A 14942-nucleotide genomic window follows, 5' to 3' on the forward strand; every position below is an offset into this window, starting at 1 on the left:
CAGTGGAGCAAGTGACACCTGAACTGGTGTTGAGAAGATCATCCAGTACTATCAGAGTACTAGATATGTATGTACCTTCATTACACTATCTGTTGCTGATGAAAGGGAATCACAACCCTTTGAGGAGGCCCTACAGTTGGAGGATACAACCAAGTGGGAGCAAGCCATGGATGATAGGAAGTCTAGGCTTCAAAAATGCGTTGTACTGAGGCTGAGTACGTGGCAATAGCTGTCACGCTGGAAAGAAGACGATATGGATGACTGACTATCTGGAAGAATGGGCAAGAAGTAGCACGAAGATATTCTTTATAGAGATAGTCAGAGTGTCATACAGTTGGCGAAGGAACCCGGTCTACCATTTAAGAAGAAAACACAGAAGACGATACCATTTCACTTGCAGGTTAGTGAAAGATGGTGATGTGTTTGGAGAAGATAGAGGGTGCAAAGAATCCAGCAAACATGTTGACAAAATGTGTTGATGTTGGAATATTGAGGTTGTGCAAAGCCTCAATTGATATGGTGCCATGAAGATGCTCATGGTCGTTTGAGAATGAAATTCTTGGTTGACTAGATCAGTCTCCAAGTGGGAGAATTGTTAGGTTATGGAGTCTGCTACTTATTTATAGCTTGGTCAACGGTTATATCGGGTAAAGTTATATTTGGTAAATAGCTATATATAGTAAATGGTTAAATCTGGTAAAACTATATATAGTACTGGTAAAGCTATATATAGTAAACTTAACTATATATATATCACATCCGGTAAAGCTTTGAAAATGTACTTTCTGTATTCTCTGTATTCTCTCACTGTACATACTTGGAGTCATCAATATAAATCATTTATCCAGAGTTCTCCTTGCATTTTCTCTATCTTGTTCTTTAGTGTTCATCTAGATCGAGTGTGTGCGTTGTTGTGCAATCCTAATAGAACTTTATGAGGTAGCGCCTTAACTTAGGACGTCAATCTTTCACCGCGTAGGTAGAGCACGCTAGCTAAATCAAAGAACAAAAAAGTGGTAGAACCTGCAAATATCCCTAGGAGATAAGATTCAAATAAGAGATCTGCTCAAAACTTCAAGCCACTTCAATGCTCTAGCAATAAAGATTAGATCCAAATTCCTAGATCCCATAGTAAAACTTATGGATACCTACTAGGTTAAGGATGTTAAAAGAGCCTACAAGTAGATTATTTATCGAGTATTTAAACTCACATCTTTCACTTTTTCTTTTTTTCCCATGAGTTCGCAGGCTATCGAACAAGGTGGGGGATTGTTGGAGAGCTGCGTAGTCACAGAGATGATGGTTTTCGAGCGTTAACATGTTTTTATATTTTGAGTAATTTATATTTCGATTTATAATTGTTTCGTGAACCCATTTCTACATTTATTTGTATTTAATCGCAGTGTTGTTTACTTCTATTTGGATTTAAATTTTGGCTCAATTTTATATTATATATTTTTTTTAGTTACGGTCCCAAATTTGAAGTGTTGAAAATGGATAATGACAAGTCTAAAGAAAGGTTCCAGCTATGTTATTAAGAAATCAATTAATACACCGTAGAACAACGGTAGTTGGAAGTTGCCTGTCATAATCCCTTTAGCCTGCGCCTATTACCCCTTAATATGTTTTCTCATTTTCTTCTTGAAGTTACGAAAAATTTTAAACAATATAACACCTCCATCACATATTAGTAGCCATTTAACCTCACTTAAAACCTGAGAAATTGATACAATTCTATAAAAATGGGGATTCGATATCTATCCTTTGCTACTTGCGTATACTTGTATATATCTTTTTGAATTATATGTAATTATATAACACTTTTATAACAATACCACAATGACTGTCATTGCTATTTCAACATACTCTTATTCATTACATATATGAGCTTAAGTAGTGATTAATGTTGACAAATGACCTGTCTTTAATATTTTTGGCTTACATAAAACACGTCAGCTAGGTAGAATACCTGGATCATTAACAATGAGAGATGCACCATTATCAGCATTGGTAAGATTGAGAATCATTGGAGCCGCCTTCAAAGCCCTAGCACAATTTAACAAATAAATAAATAAATCATGGTAAGAATGGTTAGGAATCACGACTCTCCACAACTGTATGATATTGTCCACTTTGAATATAATCTTTCATGCTTTAGGCTTTCCCAGAAGGGCTCGTACCAGTGGAGATGTATTTCTTTACTTGTAAACTCATGATTATTCCCTAAATTAGACTCACTTCCAATAATCTGAGTCACCTGTGTTCTAAAATTTTCCATATTTGTTATTATTTTTGTAATAACTCTTATCTATAAAAAATGTATATATACATGTTTATAATCTTACCATTCTTCGGGAGATTGGTATTGAGAAGCTAAATCGCCAAAGCGGAAGGCAAGCATCTCTGTATTTATAATACCAGGATCTAATGCCACAATCGCCATTCCATCGGGTAGCTCTTTTGCAACTGATTTGCTTAACCCTTCAATCGCCCACTTTGACACACTATATGCGGAAGCCTAAATAATAATCATTCAATATCAATCTATGATTTCAAAAGCTTAAAACTCCATTTTTGATATAATTTTGAAGCTTTCCATTTAGGATGATATGCATACATACCAAGGCAGCTCCTGTTCTTCCATAGATGGAAGATAGATTAACAATGACACCTTGGTTCTTAGGAATCATTAGAGGAAGGAAGTGACGCAACACATTCGTGGTTCCTTTTATATTAACATCAATAACGTAATCAAACTCTTGTTCAGGAACCTCCCACATCTTTAAATGGTCATGGTACACAGCTGCATTATTTACTGTGGATAACCAAATTTGAGTACACTTCAATTAACAGGAATTACAAAAGAACCATAACATGAGCATACCAATTATATCAGGCGCGCCAATCTTTTGCATGATTGTGTGTGCCATCTCTTCGATGCAGCTACTTGATTTCTGCAAAACCCAATTTCGAAATTAATGTTTAAATAGAAAGCGTTGGTGAAGAAAAATGTGATTACAAACCACGTCGATGTTAAAGAGCAAATGGTTGCAGGGGGAAGCCTGGAGGAGCTCTGTGTGAAGCGAATCCAATTTGTTTTTATTGCGAGAGCAACCAGCAATGATGTGACCACGCTTTGCCAACTCTAAGGCTAAAGCTCTTCCTAGTCCTTGGCTCACTCCAGTTATGAGGATCGTCTTGTGGGGATCATTTGAACTTGCCAACGCCATTAAGTTGCAATGAAAACAGCTGCTGCTTACTTTGAAAATGGTAGAGATAGATGCAGAAATACAATTTTTTGAAGAAAAGTAAACATCGTGCATCTATTTAATTGGTGTCTCTTAGAGTGGCGGCAATTTCGAAGTTAATAATACTTTTTCTGTAAAGATAAAGTTATTTTCAAATGCTATGAACCACACCTTTTCAACATGAATCCAAGTTAAATAAATGAATACGTCATATCTCAATAATTTTGAAATTTTTCAAACAAACTTTTCAAAACACAATGATTGAAACGACATACAGGTCCATGTGACGTGGGAATAAAATGGAATGAGAGTATTCATGAATTTGTACCAGAATGAACTACGATTTTAATTTTGGATGCTAATATTTTTTTTTTTTTTTTTTTTTTGTCTTTAATCTCAAATTAGTTAATTAGTTCATATTTTAAAAATAATAATTTTGAGAGTAAACACCATGGACTAATCAATCTAACACATGACATCGGCCATAGGTGGGCTTTGGGATGTTTTAAAATAAAAAAATAATTAATTTATTATTATTATTATTAAAAAGAAAACATGACCGTTCTGAATTGTGACAGTATTCGAAAAAAAGAAAACAAAATTTCAAAACCTCATTTCCGTTACTCACTTTTTATATTATTGTATTATTATTATAATTTAATATTTTAATACTTTAATAATTTAAAATTGCTCTATTTATTAATAAGCATAAAATACTTCATTATGGTTCAACAGGAAAAAAAAAATATCAATTTGCATGAATCGAGCCTATTTATACATGTACTTGAGCTATTTGATAAAATTCTAGAACATTTATTTTGAACTATGATACGGTTACAAATCTGGAAACAACCGTTATGTCAAATCTGGAAACAAATCGATGATTTTGATGCTGAAGCAATTCGGAAAGTAAACTTTTCGGGGATGACATGAAAATTTTAATCCACATCAGCAATCCATGTGGGTCATTGACTACCTAATTAGGAGCATCCTACGAGAACAAATTATCCTTTCTCAATCCTAAATGGGTAGGAATACCTGATATAGAAGGAAAAGGTGACTTAAAAAGAGGGGAGAGCCACGTTTGGGAAGAAAAATTGAAATAGACATCAGAGGGCTCTATGCTGTGAAACCAGAGAGGAAGAAGGAGAAGAATCCTAATCCAGCAGTGGTTGACAGCAGAAGGAAAAGAAGACCAAGAATGATAAATTAGGGCGAAGAGGTGGACGTGAGAGCTCAAGGTAAGAGAATTTCCATTGAAGAACAACAACAAAGCTGGATAAATCTCTAGTTTCTTACTTTCTTTTCTTATTCTATCCGTTTAATATGATTGAGATGTGGGTTCCTCTATTTAATTCAGTTTGTAGGGAGAGATAGACTCTACAAGAGAGACGAGAGAGTTTTATGTAGTTTAAATATGTTGATGGTGTGATTTTAGTTTATTAAAGAGTTGTTGTTAATGATTATATTTGTTTAATTAGCCACTTTACCTACGTAGTTGTTCTCTTTTCAAAAAAAAAAAGTAGTAGGGTTAGAAATAATTCTTTTACTAGCCTGGTTAATAGAAATTAAAAAAGAATTATGAAAGTAATCACATGATCCTATTTATTAAAAAAAAACCAACATCTACTACAAAACTCAACCACTTTATCTATTTAATCTCTGCTATGATTTATTTTCTCGTTATTTTCTATTTTTCGACGGGAGTGCACTCTGCAGAATTTTGTTTAATTAGTTTACAATTATCAACACCCATTTAAATAATACCCAAAAACTCAATTAATTTTCAGCAATAAAAGTAAGCAAAAGGATAGGTACTATGTGCAATCAATAATTTACTTGTTACTTGTAATAGTGTATACTTGTATTTTTTTAAAAAAAAAAAAATTTACATCATTTTATTATATACATTCACAACAGATTAGCAACATAGTCTGAACTCACATCTAGGGCTTCATGCATTCTTTGTGACACAGTCTGAAAACCTATGCTCAAGCCTTCATGCCTTCTAAGTGGCAGAGTCTGAATACCTAAGCTCAAGGCTTCTTAGCTCCAAGCAGCGTAATCTGCAAACCTACATCCAAAGTTTTTTACATTCCAAGTGATATAGTCTGATCCTACATCCAGGATTTCATGTGTTCCCTGCGATATAGTCTGGCTACATATGCCCAAGACTTTACAGTTCCAAGTGACATATTCAGAATGCCTACGCTCAAGGCTTCATACGTTCCAAGCAGTGTAATCTAAAAACAAACATCCAAAGCTTCTTACGTTCCAAGCGATGTAGTCTAAGTAATGAATATGTTGTACTGTGAGAGGTCTTAGAAGTTTCTTAAGTTTCTGAGTTTGAGGACCTTAGTCCTTTATCCTTGAGTGGTACTTAGCATTCTGTTTATCTTGAAAGTTGTAGAGTTTGCTTAATATTTTTCTTGGTTCTCAACCTTAAACACTTTATAATTTCTAAGGTTTGTAATTTTTGGAAGCATAAGTCGTATCATGCATTCTTAAGCTCTACATAACTTAGTAACATGCATGAGTCATTCAAAATGCCATGAAGTCATAATATATTCTTTAAACAATTCTAGAAGAGTCTTGATTCTTCGGTAAGAGTTACTTGAGGTATTTTCTCGAGCAATGGACCATTATGCAGTGACGTGAAAAAAATAATAAAAATGCATAAAATTTAAAACATTTAAACACATGCATGCAATTTGAAATTTAATTAAAAATAGTATTGAAAATTTTACTTTTACAGAGAGACAGGAAAAGATCACTAAAATACATTAGTACGACGTGAAACGATTTAAAATACATGAAATGTAGGATTTAAAGGTAAAGTACAAAGAGGACTACAGACTCAAATGTGGTGGGACTCTCTATAGCCAACCACCCATGTATGCCTTCGTCTCGACCGCTACGTCAAACTCCACCTAAAAAGAAAGTTGAAGCAGCACGAATGAGTATATAAAATATACTCAATAAGCAGCTTGCTAGTAGTTCATATTTCATTGTTAAGTCTTATTGGTCTTATTCATCATTCGGTATCTTATTCTCTTTTGGGAATTTGTTCTCCTCGTGTAGGCTCTTTCTAGGACCTAGCTCTCGGAACATTCTTAAGTCCTCTAGGTCTCCTGGTTAGTCGTTTCTGCTAGTCTCTCATCATCATCATCATATCTCAAAGCCCTCAAGGCGCGACCTCGGTACTTAGGGTTCATGCATTCTAGGAATCGACCAACTCTCAAGTGTACTACTGTAGACCCCGGCCACTCGTGACATGTTCACTTAAAGGCAACTAACTGGAAAACTTCCTATAAGTCATGCAAACTACCATCAACAATAAAATGGGCAGTTCTATAGTTATGCGGACACCTGATAATCGAGTCAAGTTTACGATTAGAGGTTAGTTGGTGAACCTCTATCGTTCCCGGATAACTACTAACTCATATGCATGAACAATAAATCTCGACTAACTCTAATGTATCAACGTGGACCCCTGTCACTCGTGATAGGTTCACTAATAGAAAATTAACTGGCAAACTTCCTGTAAATTCCCACAAGGTACCATCAACAATAAAATGGTCAGTTCTATAGTTACGCAGACCCCTGACAATCAAGTCAAGTTTACGATTAGGGGTTAGTTGGCGAACCCCTAATCGTCCCTGGATAACCGCTATCTCATACGCAAGAGCAATAAATCTCGACCAACTCTAATGTACCAACGTGGACCCCTATCACTCGTGACAGGTTGACTAGTAGAATATTAATTGACAAACTTCCTATAAGTCCCCACAAGGTACCATCAACAATAAAGTGGTCAATTCTATAGTTGCGCAGACCCCTGACAATCGAGTCAGGTTTACGATTAAGGGTTAGTTGGCAAACCCCTAATCGTCCCCGGATAACCACTAATACTGTAACATATGTGACGGAGGCATAACATAATGATCTAATCATGATAAAGCTAGTCATCAATCTCGGTTCATAAGGTAGTGCGTACGCGTTTAAGTAACGTTTCAGTAAACATACATAATCACATTCAACATGTGTCATCTCTAACTCATTCTATGCTCAAACTTCTAAAACATACTTCTCATATCATACTTTCATGCATACTATGAGCATAGCTAAATCCAAGGTTCTGAGGTGACACTTACCTGAAAAGCATGACACTTTTTGTTTAGATTTGCGCTCCGGAGGGTTCCAAAATTTGCTAAACTCCTCAGATAATTCCTTGCATTGGTGCAAAATGAGAAATACCATGAAAACGGAGTTTCTGGCCGATGTGGACTTGCAACGGTTCTTCCAGCGGTTGGTCTCCGAGAGTTCGTGAGCTCCTCCTCCATTTTTGACGTCTCTCAAACCGTCTTCTTAAGTTCTCATGGTTTTAAATTGAAAGAAATTATGGAAAATTATACTCAAATGACAATTTTGAAAGAATTAAACATCGTGGAGTAGAATTGAAAATTACTAAATAAAATAAAATGGTATGCGTGGTAATAAATTCTGTATTTTTTTTTTTTTTTAAACCCTTTCCTTTTACATTTACCTGGTCCTGCCCTAAGCCTATAGCCCAAAACATGTCCATCCAGTTTTTCAACAATGCCCAGCCCAATTTTTCCTTGCCGGCCCAGTTTATTGGCCCAGAAACTTTGCCCTAAATTCAGTCCCTTTCCTCTCCCTCGAATAACCAAAATATTATTCTCCTACTCAGGCTTTCATATAACGTATTACCGCCATTTCAACAATCTCTTGTTCGCCTCTGCAGAAGCTCTACCTCTTTCCAACTTCGTTTTGAGGATATGGTCAGTGGATCTCTTTATCAACTCTTCTCTTTTCTCCTTTGGTTTATGTCTTCATTGTCCTTTAAGATGTTCTATATTGTTGTTTCCATATTCATTTGGATTTTTTTTTAACCCCCTGTAATATGAGATTTGTGAGCCTGCTCATTTGTTAGTTCTGGATTTTTCAAGTGTCTCGTTGTTATAAGAGTGATGCTTATTGTGAGGTACCCTGTGAAATGGCCACAGCAAAGGCCTCGGCTAATTCATCCATGATACACCAACTCCTCCACTCTACTTCTTTTGGGTCTGATTTTTTTTTTTTTTCATATAGGAATTATGTGTCCTAGAGAGTGTTTTGAGTTTGGTTCTGGAACCGTCCATCATAAAATTTAATCGTGTTGTGTCAAAGGCTGTGACGGAAAAAAGGCATGGAAGCTGTTTAGTAAAAAAGAAAAGAAAATTACAAATAGTTTGGTCGTCCTACAATCCCAGAAATATGCACAGCATAATAGTTTCTGCAAGATGTTCATCCACATATTTTTGTTTACTTTCATTTTCTTATTCAAAATTGATAACTTCGCCATGAAATTAATGTCGGCTTTGATAGGCAAGAGGATTGAAGAAGCATTTGAAGAGGCTCAATGCTCCAAAGCATTGGATGCTCGACAAACTCGGTGGTGCATTTGTGAGTGAAATTTCTAGTTTCCATTTCAGTTTACATTTTTATTTTTGGGACAAACTTATTGATGACATTTAGTTCGACCTTTTTTATTCCTTTGTAGGCCCCCAAACCTTCATCTGGACCTCACAAATCAAGGGAATGTCTCCCACTGATTTTGATATTACGTAACAGATTGAAATATGCTCTCACATACCGTGAGGTAATTTCAATTTTGATGCAACGACATGTTTTAGTTGATGGGAAGGTGAGGACAGACAAGACGTACCCTGCTGGGTTCATGGGTATGCTTTCCTCAAACTTTGCATGCATACTATTATTTCAATTTCGATACTTATTCACCATTGTTCATAAGTCCCACAAATGCACATATCTTTCTAGGCAAATTACTATTTGCAAACGAGATACATAACAGTGTCCTGATAATAGAATGTGTTCCAATGACTTGATTGTCTGCTCTTATCTAAATCATTCTCTTAACCATGTTACTGCTTTCATCCAATGTCTCTTAATTGCTTAATATGCAATCCATTCATTATTTTTTTATGTACATTTCAAGCATGATACTTTTGTTTTTTTAGATGTTGTGTCGATTCCCAAAACAAATGAGAATTTCCGGCTTCTCTACGACACAAAAGGCCGATTCCGTCTTCACTCAGTCAGGGATGAAGAGGCTAAGGTTAGCTTTTGTTCTTTCATGACGAAGTTTGATATGTTTGTTACGACAATTCCTGTTGTATAGAATGTGTACTGTCAGGATTCAGAGGAAATTAGATGCAATTGCAATCAGAGGTCTTACAACTTGTCCAGACAGAAAATATCATATTTTTAAAACCATTGTGCATTTTTTAGATGCTGTTTTTCACCTTGATTATTATCATGTGAGGTTCATGAAGGCAAATTAATTTCCAAATCCTCTGAAGTAATAAGTTTGTCTGTTGTCCATGATAAATGGAATGGGATGATTGGTGATGACTGATTGATTTCGCAGTTTAAGCTGTGCAAAGTCCGATCGGTGCAGTTTGGGCAGAAGGGAATTCCTTATCTGAACACTTACGATGGACGAACAATCCGATATCCCGACCCCCTGATCAAGGCAAACGACACCATCAAGCTAGACCTCGACTCGAACAAGATTGCTGATTTCATCAAGTTTGATGTGGGAAACGTTGTGATGGTGACTGGTGGAAGAAATAGAGGACGAGTTGGAGTAATTAAAAACAGGGAGAAGCACAAGGGAAGCTTTGAGACAATTCACATTCAGGATGCTACCGGGCATGAATTTGCAACTCGGCTGGGCAATGTGTTTACGATTGGGAAGGGGACAAAGCCATGGGTGTCCCTTCCCAAGGGCAAGGGTATAAAACTATCCATCATTGAAGAAGCCAGGAAGAGGCTTGCCAACCAAGCAGCCGTTACGGTTTAAGAGTTGAGTATTGTAGTCATGATTCTAAGACTATTTTTGTTTAATATTTGGTGTTCTAATATGATTATAAATTAGATGTTGAGACTATTTCTGTTGCTTCTATAATTTTTTGATACAACACTGTTCCAATGACTCGATTTATTTATTTTTTTTTGAATATGGAGATGGAAATATTAGCATCTATTAGGAATCTATAATTAACATTTGACCAAAGCTGTTAAATTTTATAAGATTTAGGTTTTAAGTTTTACATATCGACCATTATTGGTCATAGGTTGTTAGGCCTAGCTTCTTCTTATTCTATGTTTGTTCACTCGTCTCCATCAAGGATTACTAGGTATTCTCGGCACGCCGATGATCTATTAGAAAACATTTTCAATATGTTTCCTCTTTTACTTGTTGATCTGGATTTCTTAAATTAAGAATTTTCGAACTCGACAATAACCTAAATTTTTTTTCTTATTCAGAGTCTCTACTAACGTCAAATACTTAACTCATATACTTTTGAACACTTAGCTCATGTGCGGAATATACTTTTAAAAACGACATCTGGTCTTATGTGTTTCATACAAAATAATGAAATTTAAACTAAAAACAAATATGAAATAATTAAAACATATAAAATGCAAGAAAACTTATTCTATACTAAGCATCTATCCTACATGGTCTTATGTGTTTCATACCCAATACTGAAATTTAAACTAAAAACAAATATGAAATAATTAAAACATATGAAATGTAAGACAACTTATTCTATACTAAGCATCTATCCTATGTACGTGTCATGGTCTTTGCTTGTGATGCCACGACCTGAGTATTTCAGAGAATACTCAGTAAGTGACCACCATAGGGGTCATGCTAAAATGCAAACACAAGCAATTATGCTCTAGGGACCTATTTGTATTTCCTACTAAGGGTGGCCTCTAGTCCGGACTAACTATGGATGTGCAATACTTCCCTATACACAACCTACACGTGCGAGTGTGAATCTCCAAGCGATTCGCACCCTCCTGGATCCATCATCGTCGAGCTAGTTGTCTGTAGCGACGTTTGGAGGTTAGCAGATCCCTGTGTGTCATGATCAACATGATCATCGTCATCATCATAACGTGCGTGTCCACACTCATCATCATAAAGGGGAAGTATCATGATGCTTATGTACACACAACATGCATGAGGTCCATCTATTTCTCATCTTAAAACATCCTTATGGCACAACTATAGTCTCATCTCTATATTACATTTAAGTAATACATGCTCATTATTTATCATCATATTAAGGTAAATGTCATGCATCATAAACATTATAATCATCGTAATTTCATCAAATGCATCAAGTACATCAAGTACATCAAGTACATCATCATATAACTCACGTACGTCATCACACATCATTATACATCATAGTTCATGCATCATCACATAATTCACGTATGACATCATACGTCACAACTCATACACCAAACATCATATAATTCATATATGTCATCATCCGTCATAGCTCATCCAAGTTTTCTAGTCTATCCTATAGTAAGACCATTAACTTGGTTGGCCTTAGCCGACATTCTCCTTAAATTATAAGGTTAGCTCTTGTTTCTCGAAAGCTTTTTCCAAACGTCGCCGGAGTTCGTTTCCTATTACACCATTTGTCACCATTCGTTACTCTTTTATAATTAATTAATAATCCAAATGATAACTATGAAATACGGCACTAAAATGGCCTCAATTACCTTAATCGAGGCCAAAAACAGGTTCCGGAGGTCGGAACGGTGGGAAATGGATTAAATTTGGGATTCCCAGCTGAATAAGCCGAGGGAGCTGCGGGTCGACACGTGTAGGCTAGGACGTTGTGTGTAGGCATTTTCGGGTCGAGGCACGGGTCGGGTCAGCTCGCGGGTCGCGTCGGGTTATTGGGCTTCCGAAGGTGTAGGTTGCAGGCCGGCTGCAATCACGAATTGGGTCGTGAGGCAATTTGGGCCTCAGATTTTGCGTGGGCTACAGACGCAGGTTGCAGGCGTGGGCCGCTGCAGATGGATTGGGCCTTGGGCTCTCGGGTTGCTGCAGGCGTGGGCTGCAGTTTGGGTTTCAGTGCTGCAGGTGGGTCGGTATGTGCGGGTGGGTCTCGGTTGCAGGCGCGGGTTGTGGGTTGAGTCCAGTCTGGATCCGACGGATTCGTCTTCTTCGCCTGGTTCAGCGCATTTTTCCGATTCTGTTTTCTGTCTCCTTCCCACGACTATTTTCGACGTTCTTCATCGCCGTTCTCCTCCTCAATCCCTCTGTTAGACCTTCTACTCCTCTTCCACGAAGCTTCGTGGCTTGTAAGTGCCTAAGATGATAGATCTACAAGGTTCTCAAAGGCTCGGACTTTCGATCTCTTTTTCCGACGACAATTCGTTTAGAAGGATCACAAAACATATCGCAGATGGCTATAGGGTCGTCGAGGATCTGTTTAGAGGTGTAACTCGGGTGTTGATCGTTTCGTTTAAGGGTTCATGGTTCAAATCTCGCCCGAGTTTTTTGATTCTCTCTTCTCGGTTTTCCTTTCTCTTTTCTCTTCTTTACAGGCGTTCGGGCTGTGTGAAGCATTGGCTGAAGGGTTGGGGGTTGTTGGTGATCCGTGGAGGCATGGTCGCAGGAGAACTCTGGTGCCTTTCTAACCGTACGTTACAAAAATTCAAAGAAACTTTACTCGAATTTTCAAAATGAAAAGTTTCCTTTAAAGTATTTGCAACAAGTATTACTACAAGTAAATGATTCCTACCTGTATTATTTTCTACAATCCATGTCGTTATGTACTTGGATGACACATGCTTTTGTGAGCTAGGATGTAACAAACACAAACTTACACGCGAGAGGAGGGCTCACAATGCTCAACCATCACGCTTGAATACCACGAGCTAAGGGAGGGATACTTGACATGCTGTGCCCGCGGATTGGCTGCTTTGCGTCCCGCGTCCCACTTCCCACGATTGGCTGCTTTGCGTCCCGCGTCCCACTTCCCACGTCTCGGTTGAAACATCCTCACGTGATTTTCTTTTATCTTTCCTTTGCACGCCGCGAGCCCCCTCTGCCTGATGCGCATCCTAATCGAGGGTCGGCACGTGTCAAATCTCATCGCTATACACATTCATCCTCTTTGACGCTGATGCATGTCAATTTCTTCATCAATTTTTCAAATTTTCCATCCAGTTTTGTGTTAATCATATTTTCTTCCTATTTCTATATCCCAACTCGAATTAACTTAGTTCTTTCATGAAAATTATAGAGCTTAATCCATCTATACATATGTGTTTTTCTTGTAATTTATTTTCTACTCTACACAAAAATAAATGCGTCCAAGGATCATCCAAAATTTAAAACTTACCATCGTGTAGATTCTTGACGTTCCCAAAAATATTATCTTTCAATCCAGATCAACTCTAATTTCGTTCATGAATCTGGTTTAATATTCCTCCAACAACAACCTATTTAAAAATCAAAACCTAATTTCAAGAAAAACTATGGGATGTGGAGGAAAGTCAAATTAAAAAACCTAAAACGCTTACCTTGCATTCTTCCTAGATTGTTCTCTCTCAGGCCAATGAAGGAACTTTGGCAAAATTATGAATCCAAACTACATATTTCTACTCTCTTTCTTCTCTTAAAAACCCTACTTTCACATAACTAAGCGAGAAACATAAACGATGATATTATTGAATACTGAACAGAACAGCCTTCCAAATAAACTAACCACAAATCTTGAAAGGAAACAAATCTGAACAAATATTTAAATACTCGGACTATTTTGACCTAATCAAATTCTTCTAACAATCCCAACCTATTTTTTTTTTTTTTTGTCGAGAATTAGTTCAAGTCAGAAAAACTCTGCACACCAAGTTCTTCACGCAACTTTCGAAATGCTTCTCTTTGAGTATCCTTCTCATCCAAACAGCTTGACATGCACAGGTAGCAGCAACAAACTCAGCTTCTGTGGTTGATAAGGTGACTATAGACGGCTTACGAAAAGACCAAGCTATTGCTCCTTCACTCATCATAAACACATTGCTTGAAGTACTCTTGCTATCTTCCATGTCTCCAGCATAGTCACTATGAGTAAATCCATTTAAATCACTAACTCCTCCCTTTCTATAAAATACACCATAATCTACCGTTATCTTTCAAGTACCTTAAAACCCTTTTAGCTGCTGCAAAATGTTGTTGTGTTGGACATGTCATAAAACGACTAACCAAACTTACAACAAACATGAGATCCAGACGAGTAGCTGTGAGATACATCAGACTTCCCACTATTTGTTTATACAAAGTTACATCTACTTTTGCACTATTTTCATCTTTGCCAATTTTCTGTCCTCCCTCTTGATGAAGAGTGTTTGCTCACTGGAACTGCTTTTGAATCCTTCGTTGATGAATTAGGATTCTATTCGACTAAACCAGGTTCTAGGTGCTTGTTTTAATCCGTAGAGAGCCTTTTGGCATTTGTACACCATCTCCTCACTTCCCTTTTTCTCATAGCCTTCACCGGAATCTGCTAATCAAACAGGTGGATGTCGATTTCTCCCCCCCCCCCCCTATTCTGGTGCAACAGTTACTGAAAAATTGTTTTCAGCAACTGGTTTAATTGTTTCAGCAACCGATTCAGTCGTTTCCTCTGTGATTCCTCCTCCTTCGGCTGTGTTCTTATCAATTTCAATATTTTCCTCCAGTCCAATTTTTTCGTTGCTCTCCATTTACCCATTTTTGGAAATGGAGTCCAATGTTGCTTGCCTTTCATACATGCCTCACAGGTGGTGTTTGGAGATCCAATTTTC

At 37.1% G+C, this 14942-nt stretch overlaps 2 protein-coding genes across 2 annotated transcripts; one reads left to right on the forward strand and one right to left on the reverse strand.

The window, feature by feature from the left end:
• Positions 1-1685: 1685 nt before the first annotated feature.
• LOC111807157 (NADPH-dependent pterin aldehyde reductase) lies at positions 1686-3338 on the reverse strand. The gene is made up of 5 exons (XM_023692750.2): positions 3024-3338; positions 2885-2954; positions 2622-2815; positions 2346-2518; positions 1686-2046 (listed from the first exon to the last, which is right to left on the reverse strand). The coding sequence occupies exons 1-5, from the start codon at positions 3321-3323 to the stop codon at positions 1953-1955; spliced, it is 831 nt and encodes a 276-aa protein (XP_023548518.2). The 5' UTR covers positions 3324-3338; the 3' UTR covers positions 1686-1952.
• Positions 3339-7908: 4570 nt separating this feature from the next.
• LOC111781990 (small ribosomal subunit protein eS4x) lies at positions 7909-10288 on the forward strand. Its single transcript, XM_023662748.2, has 5 exons — positions 7909-8050; positions 8637-8714; positions 8812-8992; positions 9290-9387; positions 9700-10288. Exons 1-5 carry the CDS (start codon positions 8048-8050, stop codon positions 10132-10134), a joined length of 795 nt encoding a protein of 264 aa, XP_023518516.1. The 5' UTR covers positions 7909-8047; the 3' UTR covers positions 10135-10288.
• The last annotated feature ends 4654 nt before the right edge of the window (positions 10289-14942 follow it).

The sequence above is a fragment of the Cucurbita pepo genome, chromosome 1 (assembly GCF_057944985.1).
Source record: "Cucurbita pepo subsp. pepo isolate OVF chromosome 1, ASM5794498v1, whole genome shotgun sequence".
NCBI lineage: Eukaryota > Viridiplantae > Streptophyta > Magnoliopsida > Cucurbitales > Cucurbitaceae > Cucurbita > Cucurbita pepo.

What these genes read in the sequence shown, in the direction of transcription:
- LOC111807157 (XM_023692750.2), bottom strand. Translation starts at nt 3,323, where the DNA reads ATGCACGATGTTTACTTTTCTTCAAAAAATTGTATTTCTGCATCTATC. An exon ending in TGGCGCGCCTGATATAATTG is followed by an intron (nt 2,816 to 2,884) that starts GTATGCTCATGT and finishes GGTTATCCACAG; the next exon opens with TAAATAATGCAGCTGTGTAC. An exon ending in GAAGAACAGGAGCTGCCTTG is followed by an intron (nt 2,519 to 2,621) that starts GTATGTATGCAT and finishes ATTATTATTTAG; the next exon opens with GCTTCCGCATATAGTGTGTC.
- LOC111781990 (XM_023662748.2), top strand. An exon ending in ACAAACTCGGTGGTGCATTT is followed by an intron (nt 8,715 to 8,811) that starts GTGAGTGAAATT and finishes ATTCCTTTGTAG; the next exon opens with GCCCCCAAACCTTCATCTGG. An exon ending in TCAGGGATGAAGAGGCTAAG is followed by an intron (nt 9,388 to 9,699) that starts GTTAGCTTTTGT and finishes TTGATTTCGCAG; the next exon opens with TTTAAGCTGTGCAAAGTCCG.